Source organism: Scyliorhinus torazame, chromosome 10 (assembly GCF_047496885.1).
Source record: "Scyliorhinus torazame isolate Kashiwa2021f chromosome 10, sScyTor2.1, whole genome shotgun sequence".
Taxonomy (NCBI): domain Eukaryota; kingdom Metazoa; phylum Chordata; class Chondrichthyes; order Carcharhiniformes; family Scyliorhinidae; genus Scyliorhinus; species Scyliorhinus torazame.
Genome location: NC_092716.1, coordinates 34,339,849 through 34,355,676, shown reverse-complemented (window position 1 = coordinate 34,355,676; position 15,828 = coordinate 34,339,849). Strand labels below are relative to the sequence as shown.

The following is a 15,828-nucleotide window of genomic DNA, read 5'->3' as shown; positions in this document are numbered from 1 at the left end:
GGCGATACTACTCTTATTTTTGGAGGGGATGTGTCAACTTTGTACATTTAGGATCTCGCTTTTTAGTGCTTCCCACTGGTTTTCCCCTGATTTAGCCTCTAGCAGTGCTGGCCGGTCTACCTCAACTGAGTCCCTTCTCATTCCTGCAAAATTTGCTTTCCCCCAGCACAACTTTTACTCCTGCTTTTTATCTCTGCCCATTCCCATGGTTTGTCTGTTCTGACGCAGATGGGGGTGTTAGCAATTGAGTTCTAACTGTGTGTAAGAGAGAAGTAAATCTTCACTATTAATATAACAAGGAGGTGAGTGTGTAACTGTCAGATGTATTTGGCATAGCACTCTCACTAAAAAGCACACACAAAAGGTACAGTTGCCGTCCTGCATGGCAACTGTGACAAGTTTCGTCATCCTCTTCTACATACACAGAAGACACCAGCAGACTGCCCAGTTATCGCTATTGACAGTTTTAAGCATAAGTATCTCTTCCCAGACTTTAAAGACTTAGATCCTTTTTGAACATAATATGGATAGGCACTCAGGGGAGAACCATGACATTCATAAATAAATGGAGACTACATGACTGGTGGTTAGATATGATTTTACTTTTGCTAATATTTATTCTTGGGAAATGAGCATTGTTGGTAAAATCAGCATTTATTGTCCATTGCATATTATGCCTGAAAGGTGGGTATGAGCTGGTTTCTTGAACTGCTGTGATACATGTGGTGCAGGTGTGCTCACAATCCCACTCAGACAAGAGTTACAGGAATTTGACCCAGCAACCACAAAGGATGGTGATGTAAATCCAAGTCAGGATAGCACATTACTTGGTGGGGAGCTTCAAGGTGGCAGTATTCCTATATCTGCTGCCCTTTTTCCTTCTGGGCGATGGAGGTTACGGCTTTGGAAGGTGCCTTCCAAGGTGAGTTCATAGAATCATAGAATCCCTACAGTGCAGAAGGAGGCCATTCGGCCCACTCCCCCCTATCCCTGTAACCCCATAACCTAACATGTAGATCCCTAGACACTAAGTGGCAATTTATCATAGCCAATCCACCTAAAACATACACGTCTTTGGACTGTGGGAGGAAACAAGAGCACCCGGAGGAAACCCACACAGACACGGGGAGAATGTGCAAACTCCACACATTCGCCCAAGGCCAGAATTAAATCCAGGTCCCTGGCGTTGTGAGGCAGCAGTGCTAACCACCATGCCACCCTGCAAAGCATCTTACAGATGATGCACACTACTGTCACTGTGCATCAGTGGAGGAGGGACTGAATGTTTAAGGTAGTGGGTTTCAACCAGTGTGTCTAGCAGTGCTAACCTTCCATCTCCATGGAGACAGGATACTGGGTGGCCCAACCCCTTGTATGAGATTGGCTACTGTCGGTTCGCTACTACTTTGTGGGGTGTCTATGAGCAATCGATTCAGCTGAAAAAAGTGGGTGTGCCGTGTAATTGTTTGTGTCATTGAAGTGTGTGCCGTGTTACTGAAAAGGTTGGGGACCACTGCAGTAGTAGGTTGGGCTGACATACATCCAGTGTTGTAGCCTTTCAAACTGAGTGTTTTGAGACAGCCAGGGTGTTTGTGTTTGAAATGAAGAACCGTCACTATGCAAGGAAAGATTGATGAGATTTATATTTGTCTAACACTCAGAGTTTCAACATCTCCATTGTCCATGGTGAGACAGGAAGATGAATCAGCGGGTATCATATTCCTCTTTGTTTACAGTTCATCCTTAACAAAAAACTTGTGAGTTTTACAAGTGGTTGGAATTGTTTTTATTTTAATGAGGTATTTGCTTGAGTTTCAGGTCTTGTCTGAAGCCATTATTGTCAAAGTCACATGATGGAAAGATACAGCTTAATCCAGGATAGTCAGCATGGATTTGTGAGGGGTAAGTCTTGCCTCACAAGTTTGATTGTATTCTTTGAGGACTTAACTAAGTACATAGATGAAGGTAGAGCAGTTGATGTCGTTTACATGGATTTTAGTAAGGCGTTTGATAAGGTGCCCCATGGTCGGCTCATGCAGAAAGTAAGGAGGCATGGCATAGAGGGAAATTTGGCCGATTGGATCAGTAACTGGCTATCACGTAGAAGACAGAGGGTGGTGGTAGATGGTAAATTTTCATCCTGGAGCCCAGTCACCAGCGGTGTACCACAGGGATCAGTGCTGGGTCCTCTGCTATTTGTGATTTTTATCAACGACTTGGATGATGGAGCTGAAGGTTGGGTTAGTAAATCTGCTGATGACACCAAGATTGGTGGAGTAGTGGATAATGTGGAGGGCTGTTGTAGGCTACAAAGAGACATTGATAGGATGCCGAGCTGGGCTGAAAAGTGGCAGATGGGAGTTTAACCCTGATAAGTGTGAGGTGATTCATTTTGGTAAGACAAATTTGAATGCGGATTACAGGGTTAACGGCAGGGTTCTGAAGAATGTAGAGGAGCAGAGAGATCTTGGGGTTCATGTCCATAGATCTCTGAAAGTTGCCACCCAAGTGAATAGAGCTGTGAAGAAAGCCTATAGTGTGTTAGCATTTATTAACAGGGAGATTGAGTTTAAGAGCTGTGAGGTTATGCTGCGACTGTACAAGACCTTGGTTAGACCACATTTGGAGTATTGTGTGCAGTTCTGGTCACCTCATTATAGGAAGGATGTGGAAGCATTGGAAAGGGTGCAAAGGAGATTTACCAGGATGCTGCCTGGATTGGAGGGTAGGTCTTGTGAGGAAAGGTTGAGGGAGCTAGGGCTTTTCTCATTGGAGTGAAGGAGGATGAGAGGTGACTTAATTGAGGTGTATAAGATGATGAGAGGGAATGATCGAGTGGACGTTCAGTGACTTTTTCATCGGGTGAATGTAGCTGTTACAAGGGGGCATAACTATAAGGTTCATGGTGGAAGATATAGGAGGGATGTCAGAGGTAGGTTCTTTAATCAGAGAGTGGTTGGGGCATGGAACACACTCCCAGCTTTGGTAGTGGAGTCGGATACTTTAGGAACTTTCAAGCGGTTATTGGATAGGCACATGGAGTGCACTAGAATGATTGGGAGTAGGTTGATTTGATCTTCGTTTCAGACTAGTACAGCACAACATCGTGGGCCGAAGGGCCTGTACTGTGCTGTACAGTTCTATGTGTTGAGGGCCATCTTAAAAACTGTTGTGTCCATTTTTTAAAATACAGCTTTAAATTTTTAAAATATGTTTATGTCTGTATTGCGCATGGCATTATCGTCAGCAATGTTTTTGGTGTGGAGAAAAGGGAAGTAAGTCTCTTGGGCAATAAAAAAATATTTCTCTGTTATATTCTGAGTACAGTCAAAACAGTGGATTTAATTCTACAGCATATTTAAATTCTATTGCTGGTGACCACTTTTCTGATTCGGGTCATAGTCGTTTTGCCACAGAAGACCATTCGGCCCATTGAGCGCCAGGTTGGTTCCCTGTAGTACCATTCTGGTACTCTAGCCACAGAGCACCAACTTTATCTCTCTGAATTGCCCATTCAATTTCCTTTTGAAATCATTCATCATCTCTGCTTCCTGCACCCTCCGGCTACTACCACTTCCCTGTGTTAAAAAGATAAAGTTATTTCTCACATCACTGCTGCATTTCTTGCCCAAAATTTTAAATCTGTGTCCCCTAATCCTCCTACCGTAAACAATAATGCCTTTCTGTTCGGGATGTTATTTGGGAGTACAGGAGGAAATACTGAGTGTGGCTCCCAACGCTTGGTCCGGTTTCTAATTTGCCAACGTGACTTGGAATTGGATGCTCGGTGGAATTTACTGAGGATACCAAACTAGCAGTAATTGGAGGAGATGGCATCGAACTCGCTGAATAAATAAAATAAAATGCATAAGTGGGCAGAGCAATGAGATACATGAATTAAATGCTTGTGTAGACTATTGAACCCATCTATGTTCCATAACGGGAAAAAAAAACCTCCTTGTAATTGATTTCAGTAGCGTCTTTTCACTGTGGTTCAGTCTTGTGCCGTTAAAAGGATATCCCAGCTCAGTATAGCTTCATCTTGTGAGTGAAATGTTCTTGCTCACGCTGTGAACGAGATAAATCTAACAGCAGAACGTTACATGACATAGTGCCCCTGACCTTCAACTTACTGTGAGCAACACTTACAGGAGATCTGTTATCATATACATACGCAAAAAAAAGATACGTGTTAAACAAGAGTATTTGAGATAGTCTGCTGAATTATTCCATGCCCAGTCATGCTCTTTGTTTATCCAGTTTGTGTGTGACTGAACTAGTTGATGCCTGCTGCTTTGCCTGATAGCAATCAGCATAGCATTAGATGCAGGTTGATCTGGAAAAGCTTTTCTTGCTATCCTGTAATTATAGTTAAGCTATTATCCTAAAATCATGGATTCTTGACTCCTTTTCTTTTGTTGTTAACAGGAAGCTTATTGCGAGTACTTGAAGAGCATAAACTTTATTTCGCAAGCTTTAATAGAGGACGCCCAAACAAAAGGTAAACATGCTTGTCAGATTGGCAAATTATACGTTTTCTTACAATTTTGATCGGAAGGTAGGACAGCATCAAGTTGTTGTTTTATGTAAATACAAAACGCCCAAATAAAAGCATCAAGTTGTTGTTTTATGTAAATACAAAACGCCCAAATAAAACTACTGCTGAGGAATTAAAATTTGATCTTGTATTGCAGATGAGATGGAGTTAATCACACCTGAAGTGCAGAAGATGCTAAAGTTGGCCGATCAGTGCTTAGAAAGAATTAAAACCACAGCTGCTAAACTTGGTGGGTTGTATATTTTATATTTCATGGATGATTATTTATCTTTAAGGAACAAGACAACTTCATCGCCACAATGTCTCAAAACAACAACAAATTGTTTCTATATTGTTATGGACCAGGGCTTAGAAACCCCAAAGTGTATTATGAAGTTCACCTGACCTATAACCTTTATGTTGAATTTAGCTAGGATGAGCACAAAAGCCTTCACTTCAGGTCTGACTTCAAAATCCAATAAACCAAAACCACTTTCAAGGGTGTGGCCCAGCACACTGTATTCTCACTTGAATGGGACTGGTCCTTTGCCTGAGCTTCTGATCCAGTTTCAAACTCCATCCGGATAGCCCCATTATCTTTAAAATTACTAAGGCAGTTTGTCTCACCCAAAATGTGCTTTTCGCTGGAACAGCTTTCCAAATGGAAATAGGGAAAACACTTCTTCCTTCTGCAGTCCAAAGCAACCAAACAAATACTGAAACCAAAAAATAAACCCTCTCACCTGACAGCCACAGACCAGCTCCACCCACAAAATGACATCATTGAAGCTGTGCTACAAGTCACATGATAAGAGACCAAACCTTTCTTAAAGGGACACTCACATGACAATATAGTGATTTCAGCATAGAAAAACATTCCAAGATACTTCAGAGTACTGCAAAAGAATAATTGGCAAGACAAAAAAGGAGATAGTAGGAGGCGTGATCAAAAGTGCGTTTGAAGAGGTGGGTTTGAAGGAGGATCGTAATGGAGTTTAGAGCACTGGAGAGATGGGACGCTTTACGGAAGGAATTGTGGAGCGTGATGCCAATGGTAGGATGAAGAGGAATCTACAAGAGGAAAAAGTGTTTGAAAGAAAGGTTTGAAGGGCAGAAGGAAGTTATGGAGATAGGAAGTGGTAAAACCATTAATGGATTTAAACACCAGGATGAGTAATTAAAATGTTGAGTAATTGAAGACTGGAAGACGGTGTTGGTCAGTGATGGTAGAGTTGGTGGGTGAGTGGAAATTAGTGTGGGATAGAATAAAGAATGATGTGGCAGTACAATGATTTGAAGGGTTACAGACGATGGAGGATTAGCGGCGAGTCAGGGTAGCATTGGAATACTCGAGTCTGGAAGTAACAAAGGCAAGGATAAGAGTTTCAGTGAGGGGGGCTGAGGGAGTGATGACGACAGGTGATATTACAGAGGTGGAAATAGGTAGGCCTTATGAAAGAAAGGCATTATTGAAGTTGTTCTGCAGTGTTCATGTATTGTAGAAATGCACAAATAACAGGAAACATTGTGCCAAAAACAAACTTTACCTTGTCGTCTGTTAAACCTGGTTAATTAGAATTACTAACCAGACAATAGCTGCAAAGTTGATTTTTCTTCCTTCACAAGTCATCCAGGTACAGGACCACCACTGAAAGTTGTAAATATTATTTACTTAGTAGTGTGAAGATAAAAAAAAATTAAATAACAAACAATGAAAAGACTGATTTTAAGGCTACACACAACTCTGCTTTATAATTGGTTTCAATAAATTGGATAAATTTTGCAGTTTGAATGCAGGGGAAAAATGTGAAAACGGTGATAATATTCTGGGTTTTATTCTACTTTTAAGTTGCCTTAACAGCTAAAGGGGTTTCAAAAGCAGTGCAAGTTTCCTGTGAACCCAAAACCTGTCGTCTTTATAGATGCCAGAAATGGAATAACCAGGCTGCATAATTACTAAATAATCCTGAAATACAACATATCACAACAGAGAGCATAAGGGATACCTCCTTTCTATCAAAAAGCCAGTAAAACCATAGCACCGGACCAAAATGTAAAGTTGAACCTAATAGATTTGTTACTAGTAAATTATGAACGGATGTGTTTTAAATACAGCAAGCAACCAAAATGTATAATACTAAATCTACACATTATATGAATTGTTTCAAAACAAAGGATACCAAATATTTTCTGTTGTTTCCCTATAGCCTGTGACAAAGTCTCTGAAGGATGTTATGTAGATGATAGCTCCCTGGACCACCCTTGACTACCTCGCGTGCTATAGGCCATGCAAAGCAGTTAGTTGAAAATTATGAAACCGAGTTCTCGATGTCAAGACAGGTTCTTTCTCATAGAGTCTGCATTGACCCTCTGAAGGATCATCCATTTCGGCCCACTCCCCGCCTTATTCCTGAAACCCCGTAATCCTACCTAACCTGCACATTTTTGGACAATAAAAGGCAATTTAGCATGGCCAATCTACCTAATCTGCACAACTTTGGACTGTGGGTGGAAACCGGAGCACCCGGAGAAAACCCATGCAGACACGGGGAGAACATGCAAATTCCACATAGACAGTCACCCAAGGCCAGAATTGAACCCGGATCCTTGGCGCTGTGAGGCAGCAGTGCTAACCACTGTGACGCCCCGATATGCTTCATAGCCCATCTGCACGCAGTCAGAATCAGATCAAAGCAAATCATCGTGTCTTTTTATACATGTCAATATTTTTAAACAGTGTATAATCTGAGCTTCTCTTGGAGCAAAGCCCTCTTGATAATTCAGCCATGTAGGATATAAAGAAAGACCACATTTCTGCAGTGGTTTTCACCACTAACATGTCAAAGTGCATTGCAGCCAATGTAGTGTTTACAAAACGTGGACAATAATTCACCTGCTCAAAATAATGCCGTGGGATCTTTTGCATCCATCTGAGAGGGCAGACAGGGACTCGGTTTAACAGTTCATCTGAGGCTACGTCTGACAATGCAGCACTCCCTCAGCACGAGGGAGTGTAGCCTTGATTTTTGTGCTCAAGTCGTGAACCTTGTGACTTGTTTATCTGCAAGTTTACAGACATGTCAGCACCTCAATCCTTTCCTGCGTCCGATTGGGTTGAACCGGATGTGACATGTATAGTATCCATTATTCAAAAGGCTAACAGTTTGTTAAGCAGCACGATTTTTGCATCCAGATTTGTCTCTGGGTGAAATAACATTCTTATATTCTCTGGGATAGATGAACTGTGGTCGCCATTTTGAATTTTGGACAAAGCAATATCGACTGCAATTGTTTCAAAATTGTATATTTTTTGAAAAGCAAACATTTTGCCATGCATAGTACAGCATCTGAATTCTGCCTCCATCACCGAAGACACAACTTAAACGCTGCAAACAATTGATATCTTTTCTCGTGAGTGAGAGAGTGAAATACACTCAGTTTAAAAACTAACATGTTTCCTTTGATCACATAATACACAAATTGTCAGTTATATTGATATTTCAAACGTTTTTGAATGTTGCATTGATTTCTGTATGGTTATTGTATGTGATCAGAGTAAATGTATACCACACGTAAAGTTAAAAGTAATTTAGTTAACTATGTACTTCAGAAGTCAGTGTCAGTTTCATTGCTGTTTGTTGTATGTCTCATAGGTAAAGTGGGAAATATGCCTACGGCAAGCCAAGAAACCAAGCCTGCACATACACCTAGTCATCGGAGAGTCGCCTCTGATGGGGGAGGCACTAGTCTATCATTTTTGCCTCCTGAAGTCTTCAAAAAAATGCAGAGTCCAGAAACACTACTAACCAAAAGGTTAGAACCAATAAGGAACCACTTAATACTCTGCAAGATTTCCACACCCAAAGTAGATCAGTGCCTGAGCTTTTGAGGGATGTTAAATGGAGATGACTCCAGGCACCACTCTTCGCTACCTCACCTGCAAGTAACTTCTGATTCTGCAACCCAAACCCTCACTATATGTGGTTCCTCCTGACAGAGCAAGATCTCAAAATCACCCCATGACTTGCATTCATATTTTGATTGAAAATACAAGACATTATTTAGATATAGGATAATTTTTCTTCAGAATCACTTCAAGCGTTTCACCATAAAATTATTCTATGCTTAATCTAATTTATGGCAATTAAATAGTCTTTCATCCTGTGTGCTTCAGAAGGGGGATGATCATTGGCTATTTCTACTGTGCCTTCCAATCTTGGTGGGAATAAAATATGTTAGTTTTTAACGGAGTAACTGTCCAAATGCGCTCGTGCTGCAGCCATCAGGGAACTCTCCAATATTTTCAAGCCCTGAATTGCGGGAAAAGGTTCAGCTTTTCGACTTTTGTGTATTTCACTCTCTCACCTCATGAGAAACCAGACAAAGACTCTTGGAGTTATAAACTATGCTTTTATTACAATGCTATAACACGAGCTAGTGGCATTCCTAGTTGTGGTGAAACGCTTGAAAGTGATTCTGAAGCAAAATTATCCTATATCCAAAGACACATGCATGCTGTCTCCTAATATTTATCATCGGCTCCCCATTATCAAGAATGTGGATATCAATTACCTGCTTGTCTAACTCCTCTCACTTATAATCCCTTTCCCAAGGTGAAAATGCCAATTACCATAACAATTTTGTATGATTATGTCTTTCTTCAACCTGACACCAAAAACAAGTGATGAAAATATCCCACATTGTCTATTGCTACCTTTGATAACGACCATCTGAGATTCCCTTTCCTGAGCCCCATCACCAGCAAGATATGCCCTTGGAATGCTTTCCTTACAGCTCACAACTTCAGCTAAAAGCTTGTGTGACACAGCTGGATATAGAAATGTTTAACCCTTCAGCAATTCTGGGATAACTAAAGTTTTTAAAACTAATTTCAATATAAGGTGTAAAAATATTCCCTTTTACAACTGCTCCCTTGGTGCAGCCCAGTTAGGCTCAACTGAAATTGCCCAATTACCAAGGGAATGTTCCTGTCTTAACTAGGAATTCAGACTTTGGATTCATTCGAGATTCCTCAATAAACTTGGCTCCTTGCGACTATTGTTTGCCAGCTTCAAGTTTGAACAGCGTAAATGTTTCCGGATACTAGTTTGTGGAGTCCAGTTAAAATGGTAGGATAGTTCAAGATTTCCATTATTGCTTTTCAATTTCATCCAAATTCTAATTTTGGATTTGAAAATTTTTCTTCCAAAATATGATGAGACTTCCTCCCATTTATAATTGCAGTATATACTTGTGTAAAAGTTGACCACATGATTTCAGAACCACAGTATCATTTCCACAATCACATCAAAAAGCTCAGTTCATTATTCATTACCCTTTCCACTTTTCCTCCAGTTTCTGCTGGTCAATTAAGGTGTGAAGAATGTGGAATGATTTTGTTTTTTGAGGGAAGGAGTTGACAGATTGAAGAGTAATAAACAGTGTATATGGAAACAGGATGCAAGGACCAACGTCCAGGGTTTTAAATAAATGAAGGCCAGGCCTAGCCAATTGAACCTTTGCTAGGGTTGCCAACCCTCTCAGAATTCCTGGGGATCTCCTTCAATCAACATCAGTCTCCTGATAGCCAAAGAAAGCATTCCAGGAGATTTTAAAAATACTGTTTTAAACAAAACAGTCACATCATTCTCACTTCTGAGACACGGTTGTATCCAACATCGCACAGCCCAAAAGGCCATGAGGACATAGATTGGCTGAGAATTTTGCGGCTGCAATGGGATTAATGGGGGGGGGGGGCGGGTGTTGAATTTCAATGAAGTATGATGCCCTGCTTTGAACTTAAGTCTGTTCGGTCACACATGACACCACCATGCATTCTCGGGTAAGAAATATTCTAAACTGAAAGGGAAATAACGGTCTCTCAAAAAGGAATGGAGAAGTCTGATTAACTTCATTATTTGTTAACATTGATGAATGTAGGAAATGTTTATTTATATATATATATATATATATATATATATATATATTGCGTTATAGGTCTGTTGCAGTAATGTTACTAAAATAACTTGGCTTATGGTATCCAGATTCTATGTTTGATAAAGCTGTGATTAAGGAGTTAACAGTAGGCAGGCTGTGATATCTGTGTCTGGTATTATTGTGATTTGGTATTATTCTGCTCTGGGTTCTGAGGAAGGAGATTGTGTTTCTCAGACTGGCTTCAGAAAGCTTCCCTCCACAAGAGTTTTGTGAATAAAGCTGCAAGCCACTAGGTGTTAACTTTATTTAAAAAATGGCTTTTGACCTGGATTGGATGTTGATTTATTGAAATTTTAGATCAGATGGGAAAGTAAGCTCAAAGACCTTCTTTTATTTATTAAGAACTATTTAAGTGTTAATTGAAAAGCTGTTTTTTCCTTGAGTGTTAATGAGGTTAGTCCTGCGTTAATAATAAAGTTTGTTTCAAGACAAAATATCACTGTTTGTCAGTGGCATCACTCCTGGGGGTGAAGTATCCTTTCCTCACAGTTTACAAATTGAAAAATTGTTCGGGTTTCTCATCTGGTTTCCTAACCTAAATTGGGGGTCCGGGCGGGTGCTGTAACAGTGTCGAGAGAAGTCTGTGCTGTGTTCCTCAACTTATGCAACCGGGATCAATTGGGGCTGCATGCAATCCGTGATGAACTTGGCTGTGTGCAGCAGTGAGGGAAAGGGACAGTGAGTCAAAGGTAGTTTGTACCTGCCTATCGACATATACACACACGCACAAGGAATGAGCAGAAGGGTTACTGATGGGAAATCTGTAATCGCCACCAGACACGTCTGGAGCATGATGGTTTCTAGCAGGATTTTGACCAGCTCAGATGTTGAGCCAGAGTCCCACATGGGAGTGGTGTCGTTGGCTCCCTCCCAGCAGCTCCAGTGCCCCAACCCCTGCCCAGCAGTACTGACGACAAGTTATTGAAGAGCAGAGAGGAAGGCAGATCCATGATACTGCGTGCTGGTGACACCAGCTCATCCATTCTTGCGCAGAAGCCAAGAGTGATCCCCGCTCTATTTCCATGGCTGGGAGCCACGAGCCCACTGCTGCTGATATAGAACTAATGATCCCAGGAGAGATCAGCAGGACTCCAAGTCTGGAACCCTCCTGCTTCAGCTTGAAAAGTGGCACTGAATCATTAGGTGATTAAAATAAATGAGACAAAATCTCAAGCCTGCAATGATCGGCTAAAAATGTTTTTCAAATTCTTGCTTTATAGTATTCCCAATTTCACTTGGAAATCCTCTAGTGACGTCACTTGCACCAACATCTCCCAGAATGACCAGCTAGAGTTGGCAACCCTAGCCTTTTCGAATGCTGACTGGTGCAATCCCCCTGCACCAAGGCCTGGGTCAGGGGCTGTGAGCCTTCAGTATTACATTTTCCAACGGCACGGCCCTTTCCTTGCCCAAGCACCTTTTGAAATGGCAGACTCAGCCGATAATGGGGTGTGGGAGTTGGGGAAGGTTCCTTAATAAAACAGAGAAAGAGAGGCAATCCACAACTAGTGTATGTGTCACTTCCACTATTACCTGTGGATTAATTTGAGAGCCATGTTCGCTGTGCCAGGCAGGTATGTTTTAGTTGAAGTAAGCACCTTCGAATCATGGAATCCCTACAGTGCAGAAGGAGGCCACTCGGCCCATCTAGTCTGCACCGACCCTCTGAAAGAGCACCCTACCTCGGTCCACTCACTTGCCCCATTTCCATAGCCTTGAACCCTAAAGGGCAATTTAGCATGACCAATCCATCTTAAGGTGCATATCTTTGGGAACATCGGAGGGAACCCGCGCAGATATGGGGAGAATGTGCAAACTCCACACAGACCAAAAGCCGGAATTGACTCCGGGTTCCTGGTGCTGAGAGGCAAGAGTGCCAACCATGCCGCCTTAAAAATATTACCCATATAAAAGCTAACTTTTATACTCTTGCCTAAAAAAGACTTTTACATGAGTACATATGATATGCATGGCAACTGTGCTTCAAACTTGGCACAATTGTGATTTTATACCAATCAGCTGAATCTTTATGGGCCCAAATATTCCATGGAAATACTTAAAAGCTTCACTAAAGTCATATAGCTGATGGTAAACATAATGGCAAATTCTGAAAGGCTGATAGACGCTAATATAGTTGTAAGCAGATGAACAACTGTCCACACTTGAAGCTAGATTGTTTGAAAAATCCGACCATGTCTAAACATTATGGGTGTGATTCTCCCATTTGTAGACTAGGTGCTCCTGTCAGCTGGAAAACCAGAGTGATTCCCATTGGCACGGGAGTGACCTCGACATGCCATGCTACGGCACTTGGAAACTTTTGTTAGCCGAATCCGCTTTTCCATTCCATTATGGCACACCGGGTTTGCACTGTAACTGGGAGAATGGGACTTGATCTCTCTGACAGGTTCCGCACTTCCTGAGATTGGCGTTCCGATCTCAAAGAGTAGTCCTCCCACCACCAAGTGCTCCCTTCAGCCCTTGTCTTTGCCTGGCACCTTGCTATCCAAGAGGTGGCAAGGTGGTAAGTACCCTTGTAAAAATTGCTGTCAGGGTTCCGAGAGGGGTCCTTTATGGGAGGCTTGTGCTGGACTGGAAGGGCTCAGGTCAGGGGTCTTTACTGGGATGGGGCTTGTTTTGGCTGCACTCCCCACCTGCAACCTTTGCTCATAATAAAGTGAAATTAATCCAGCCTGTACCCCTGAACCCTTTAAAAAGTCTGTCAGTATGCTAAGTTTAAAGGTCTTTGAGATGAAGGTAAAGCAATTCCTTTGAAGTGATTGAAACCTTTAAAATGACTTTCACACAGTCAGTTTCATTGCCCTTTAAAGTATACAGGCCTATTTGTAGGCTGAAAGCTTTGAACTGCATTGTTTATACTGAATTTCATGCCCCATTGTCTGCTAAAAGCTTTTTGATTGACCGGTCAAGGCAGTTTCAAAGGGGAGATCCAGTTTGTTTATGTAGCTCTGCAGGGATCCGTTAACTTGGGAGCAGATGTTTTCATAACCACAGTTTTTTTCAGAAGGTCTTGTTCCCAAGTGCTTCGGAGAAAGAGCAAGGGCTGCCCCCACATCTGCTTTTTCTAGGAAGTGCTTGAGGACAAAGAGTCCGATTCATAAAAATACTGCGGTTAGGAAAACACCTGTTACCTTGAGTTAATGAATCGTTGCAGAACAATAAAAACAATCTGATCTCTCCTTTGAAACTGCTCAACCTGTGAATAAGAAAGCTTTTGGCAGGGAACGGGCATGAAATTGAATGTAAACAATGCAGATGAACTTCCAACCTTTTGGGCATACACAAAGACCTATATTATAAGGGGCAATGAAATTGAGTGTGTGAAAACCACTTCAAAGATTTCTACCACTTTAAAGGGATTATTTTTACCTTCACCTCACAGACCTTTAATCCTGGCATACTGACACATTTCAAATGTTTTGGGGTACAAATGAGAACCCTTTCACTTTATTATGAGGGATGTGTATTTCTCAGATACTGCATGGCTTTAAAGGGTTTAAAGGCTGCAGATGGGGGAGCAGCCAAATGAGCCTTCGCCTCCCATGAAGGACCCCCTTCAGCACCTGGGAGGGTACTTGCCACCCCTTGGACTGCAAGGCCCATGTTCCTCAATACTTGCACCAAATAATGCCAGCGGAACTCTCGGCTGGGGGGCTGGAGCATCCCAGCTGGTTAGTGAATCGGGCCTCCTGAGTGTCAACGAGATGTAAAACAGCTCTAATGACTTCCCATCGGGTCCGGGTGGGGAGGTCGACAGGGAGGATGGGAAACCTGCTATGGCTAGCGGGGCAGGCACAGAGACTTGCAACAGGTCTGCCTGCCCCCCCGACGCATATGCCGATTTCAACTCAACACACTTCTGCAGCTGACCGCGAATCCCACGTCTAGTGGTTGGACCGGGAGAATCCCGGCCAATGGATATGTCACTTTAATCGTGTACAACTTGTTTTAAACAGATCTTTTTAACTTAACAGCCACAAAACCAAATAAAGACTTTTTTTTAGGTTACGATATTTTAAATTCACTAAATTGCCCGCTTTGTTTTCAATTATCAGAAGAGAAATAGTTTTATAACAATAACAGAAGTGGGTTTTCAAATTATTCTCCTCTTCTCCTAAGAATTCAAAGGCTGCAAAGCTGCCTCATTGTTTTCCTAATTTGTGACAACTAAAACACGTTTTCTAATAGGGCTGGTTTAGCTCACAGCTGGTCTTAATGCAGAACAAGGCCAGCAGTGCGGGTTCAGTTCCCGTACCAGCTGAGAATTCTGAATTCTCCCTCTGTGTACCCGAACAGGTGCCGGAATGTGCCGACTAGGGGCTTTTCACAGTAACTTCATTGCAGTGTTAATGTAAGTCTGCTAGTGACAAAACTATTTTTTATTTATTTAAACAACAATTTAGAGAACTTACTCCATTGGAAGAGGCATCGAGACAGAACCAGAAGTTAAAGGCTGCTTATGAGGCACGGATGGCACGACTACATCCGAAGCAGGGCATGCAGAAAACATCGCTGGTGAGAGGAATTCTCTGGTCTATTCTAGCAGGATGGTAGAAAAATAGAGCCATGAGAAACCAAGAAATGGAAATGTTTGTCACATCTGTGCCCATAGCATGTTGGGCATATCAAACCTGTGCATGAGTGAAATCGTATGCATAATAAATTTGGAGAAACAAAAATGGAGCTACGAATGAGTGTTATGGAGAGTGAATACCCTTGCTAGTACAGAATGCATCCCAAATGAGGCTTTCAAATATAGTGAAAAAAGATCTGAAAGTTTTCCCGTCCATGGTTGCCACTCCTGTTCCTTTATATATACAATTATTTTATCCAACTCTCAGTTGTATGAGCAGCAAAAACCATTCCAGTTTGCATAATATTTAGCAATGGAATACCTGAAAAGGTTTGTGATTCACTGTTTATTCAGCTGGAGTGTCGTATTTTCATTTTGGCTTGGATGTTGAACTTGACACCTCACTCACTGTCGGGCTCACACCTTGGGTAAAGTTTAACAACATACAGAAATGTCCCTGTTAATTCATTTTACCCAAAGGATCATCTTGAATGATTAAAATTTCACGAAAATTCAGAAGTTAAGTAATTTCATTGTGAAACTGTCAAACAAAGATACATTGAAGAAGAGTCAGTCATTCAGACTTGATACATTAGCTCCGTTTAATCAAATTAAACTTTTGTTTGAAGTGCAGGAGTAGGAGAGTACGGGGGCCAATATGTTAACTACATTCCATGATCCAGCAGGTAAAGGGAAAATA

The 15,828-nt window shown here is 41.7% G+C and overlaps 1 protein-coding gene across 2 annotated transcripts in view; it reads left to right on the top strand.

The window, feature by feature from the left end:
• vps9d1 (VPS9 domain containing 1) overlaps window positions 1–15,828 on the top strand; it is a 130,292-nt gene that overhangs the window by 13,589 nt on the left and 100,875 nt on the right. Inside the window, exons 2-6 of one of the 2 annotated variants that reach the window (XM_072517939.1) lie at window positions 1,819–1,902; window positions 4,429–4,501; window positions 4,695–4,787; window positions 8,191–8,350; window positions 14,959–15,070. In XM_072517939.1, coding sequence (XP_072374040.1) covers window positions 4,700–4,787; window positions 8,191–8,350; window positions 14,959–15,070 — 360 coding nt within the window. In that variant the 5' untranslated portion in view covers window positions 1,819–1,902; window positions 4,429–4,501; window positions 4,695–4,699. The remainder of the gene's footprint in view (window positions 1–1,818; window positions 1,903–4,428; window positions 4,502–4,694; window positions 4,788–8,190; window positions 8,351–14,958; window positions 15,071–15,828) is intronic. The other variant, XM_072517938.1, reaches the window with a different exon arrangement.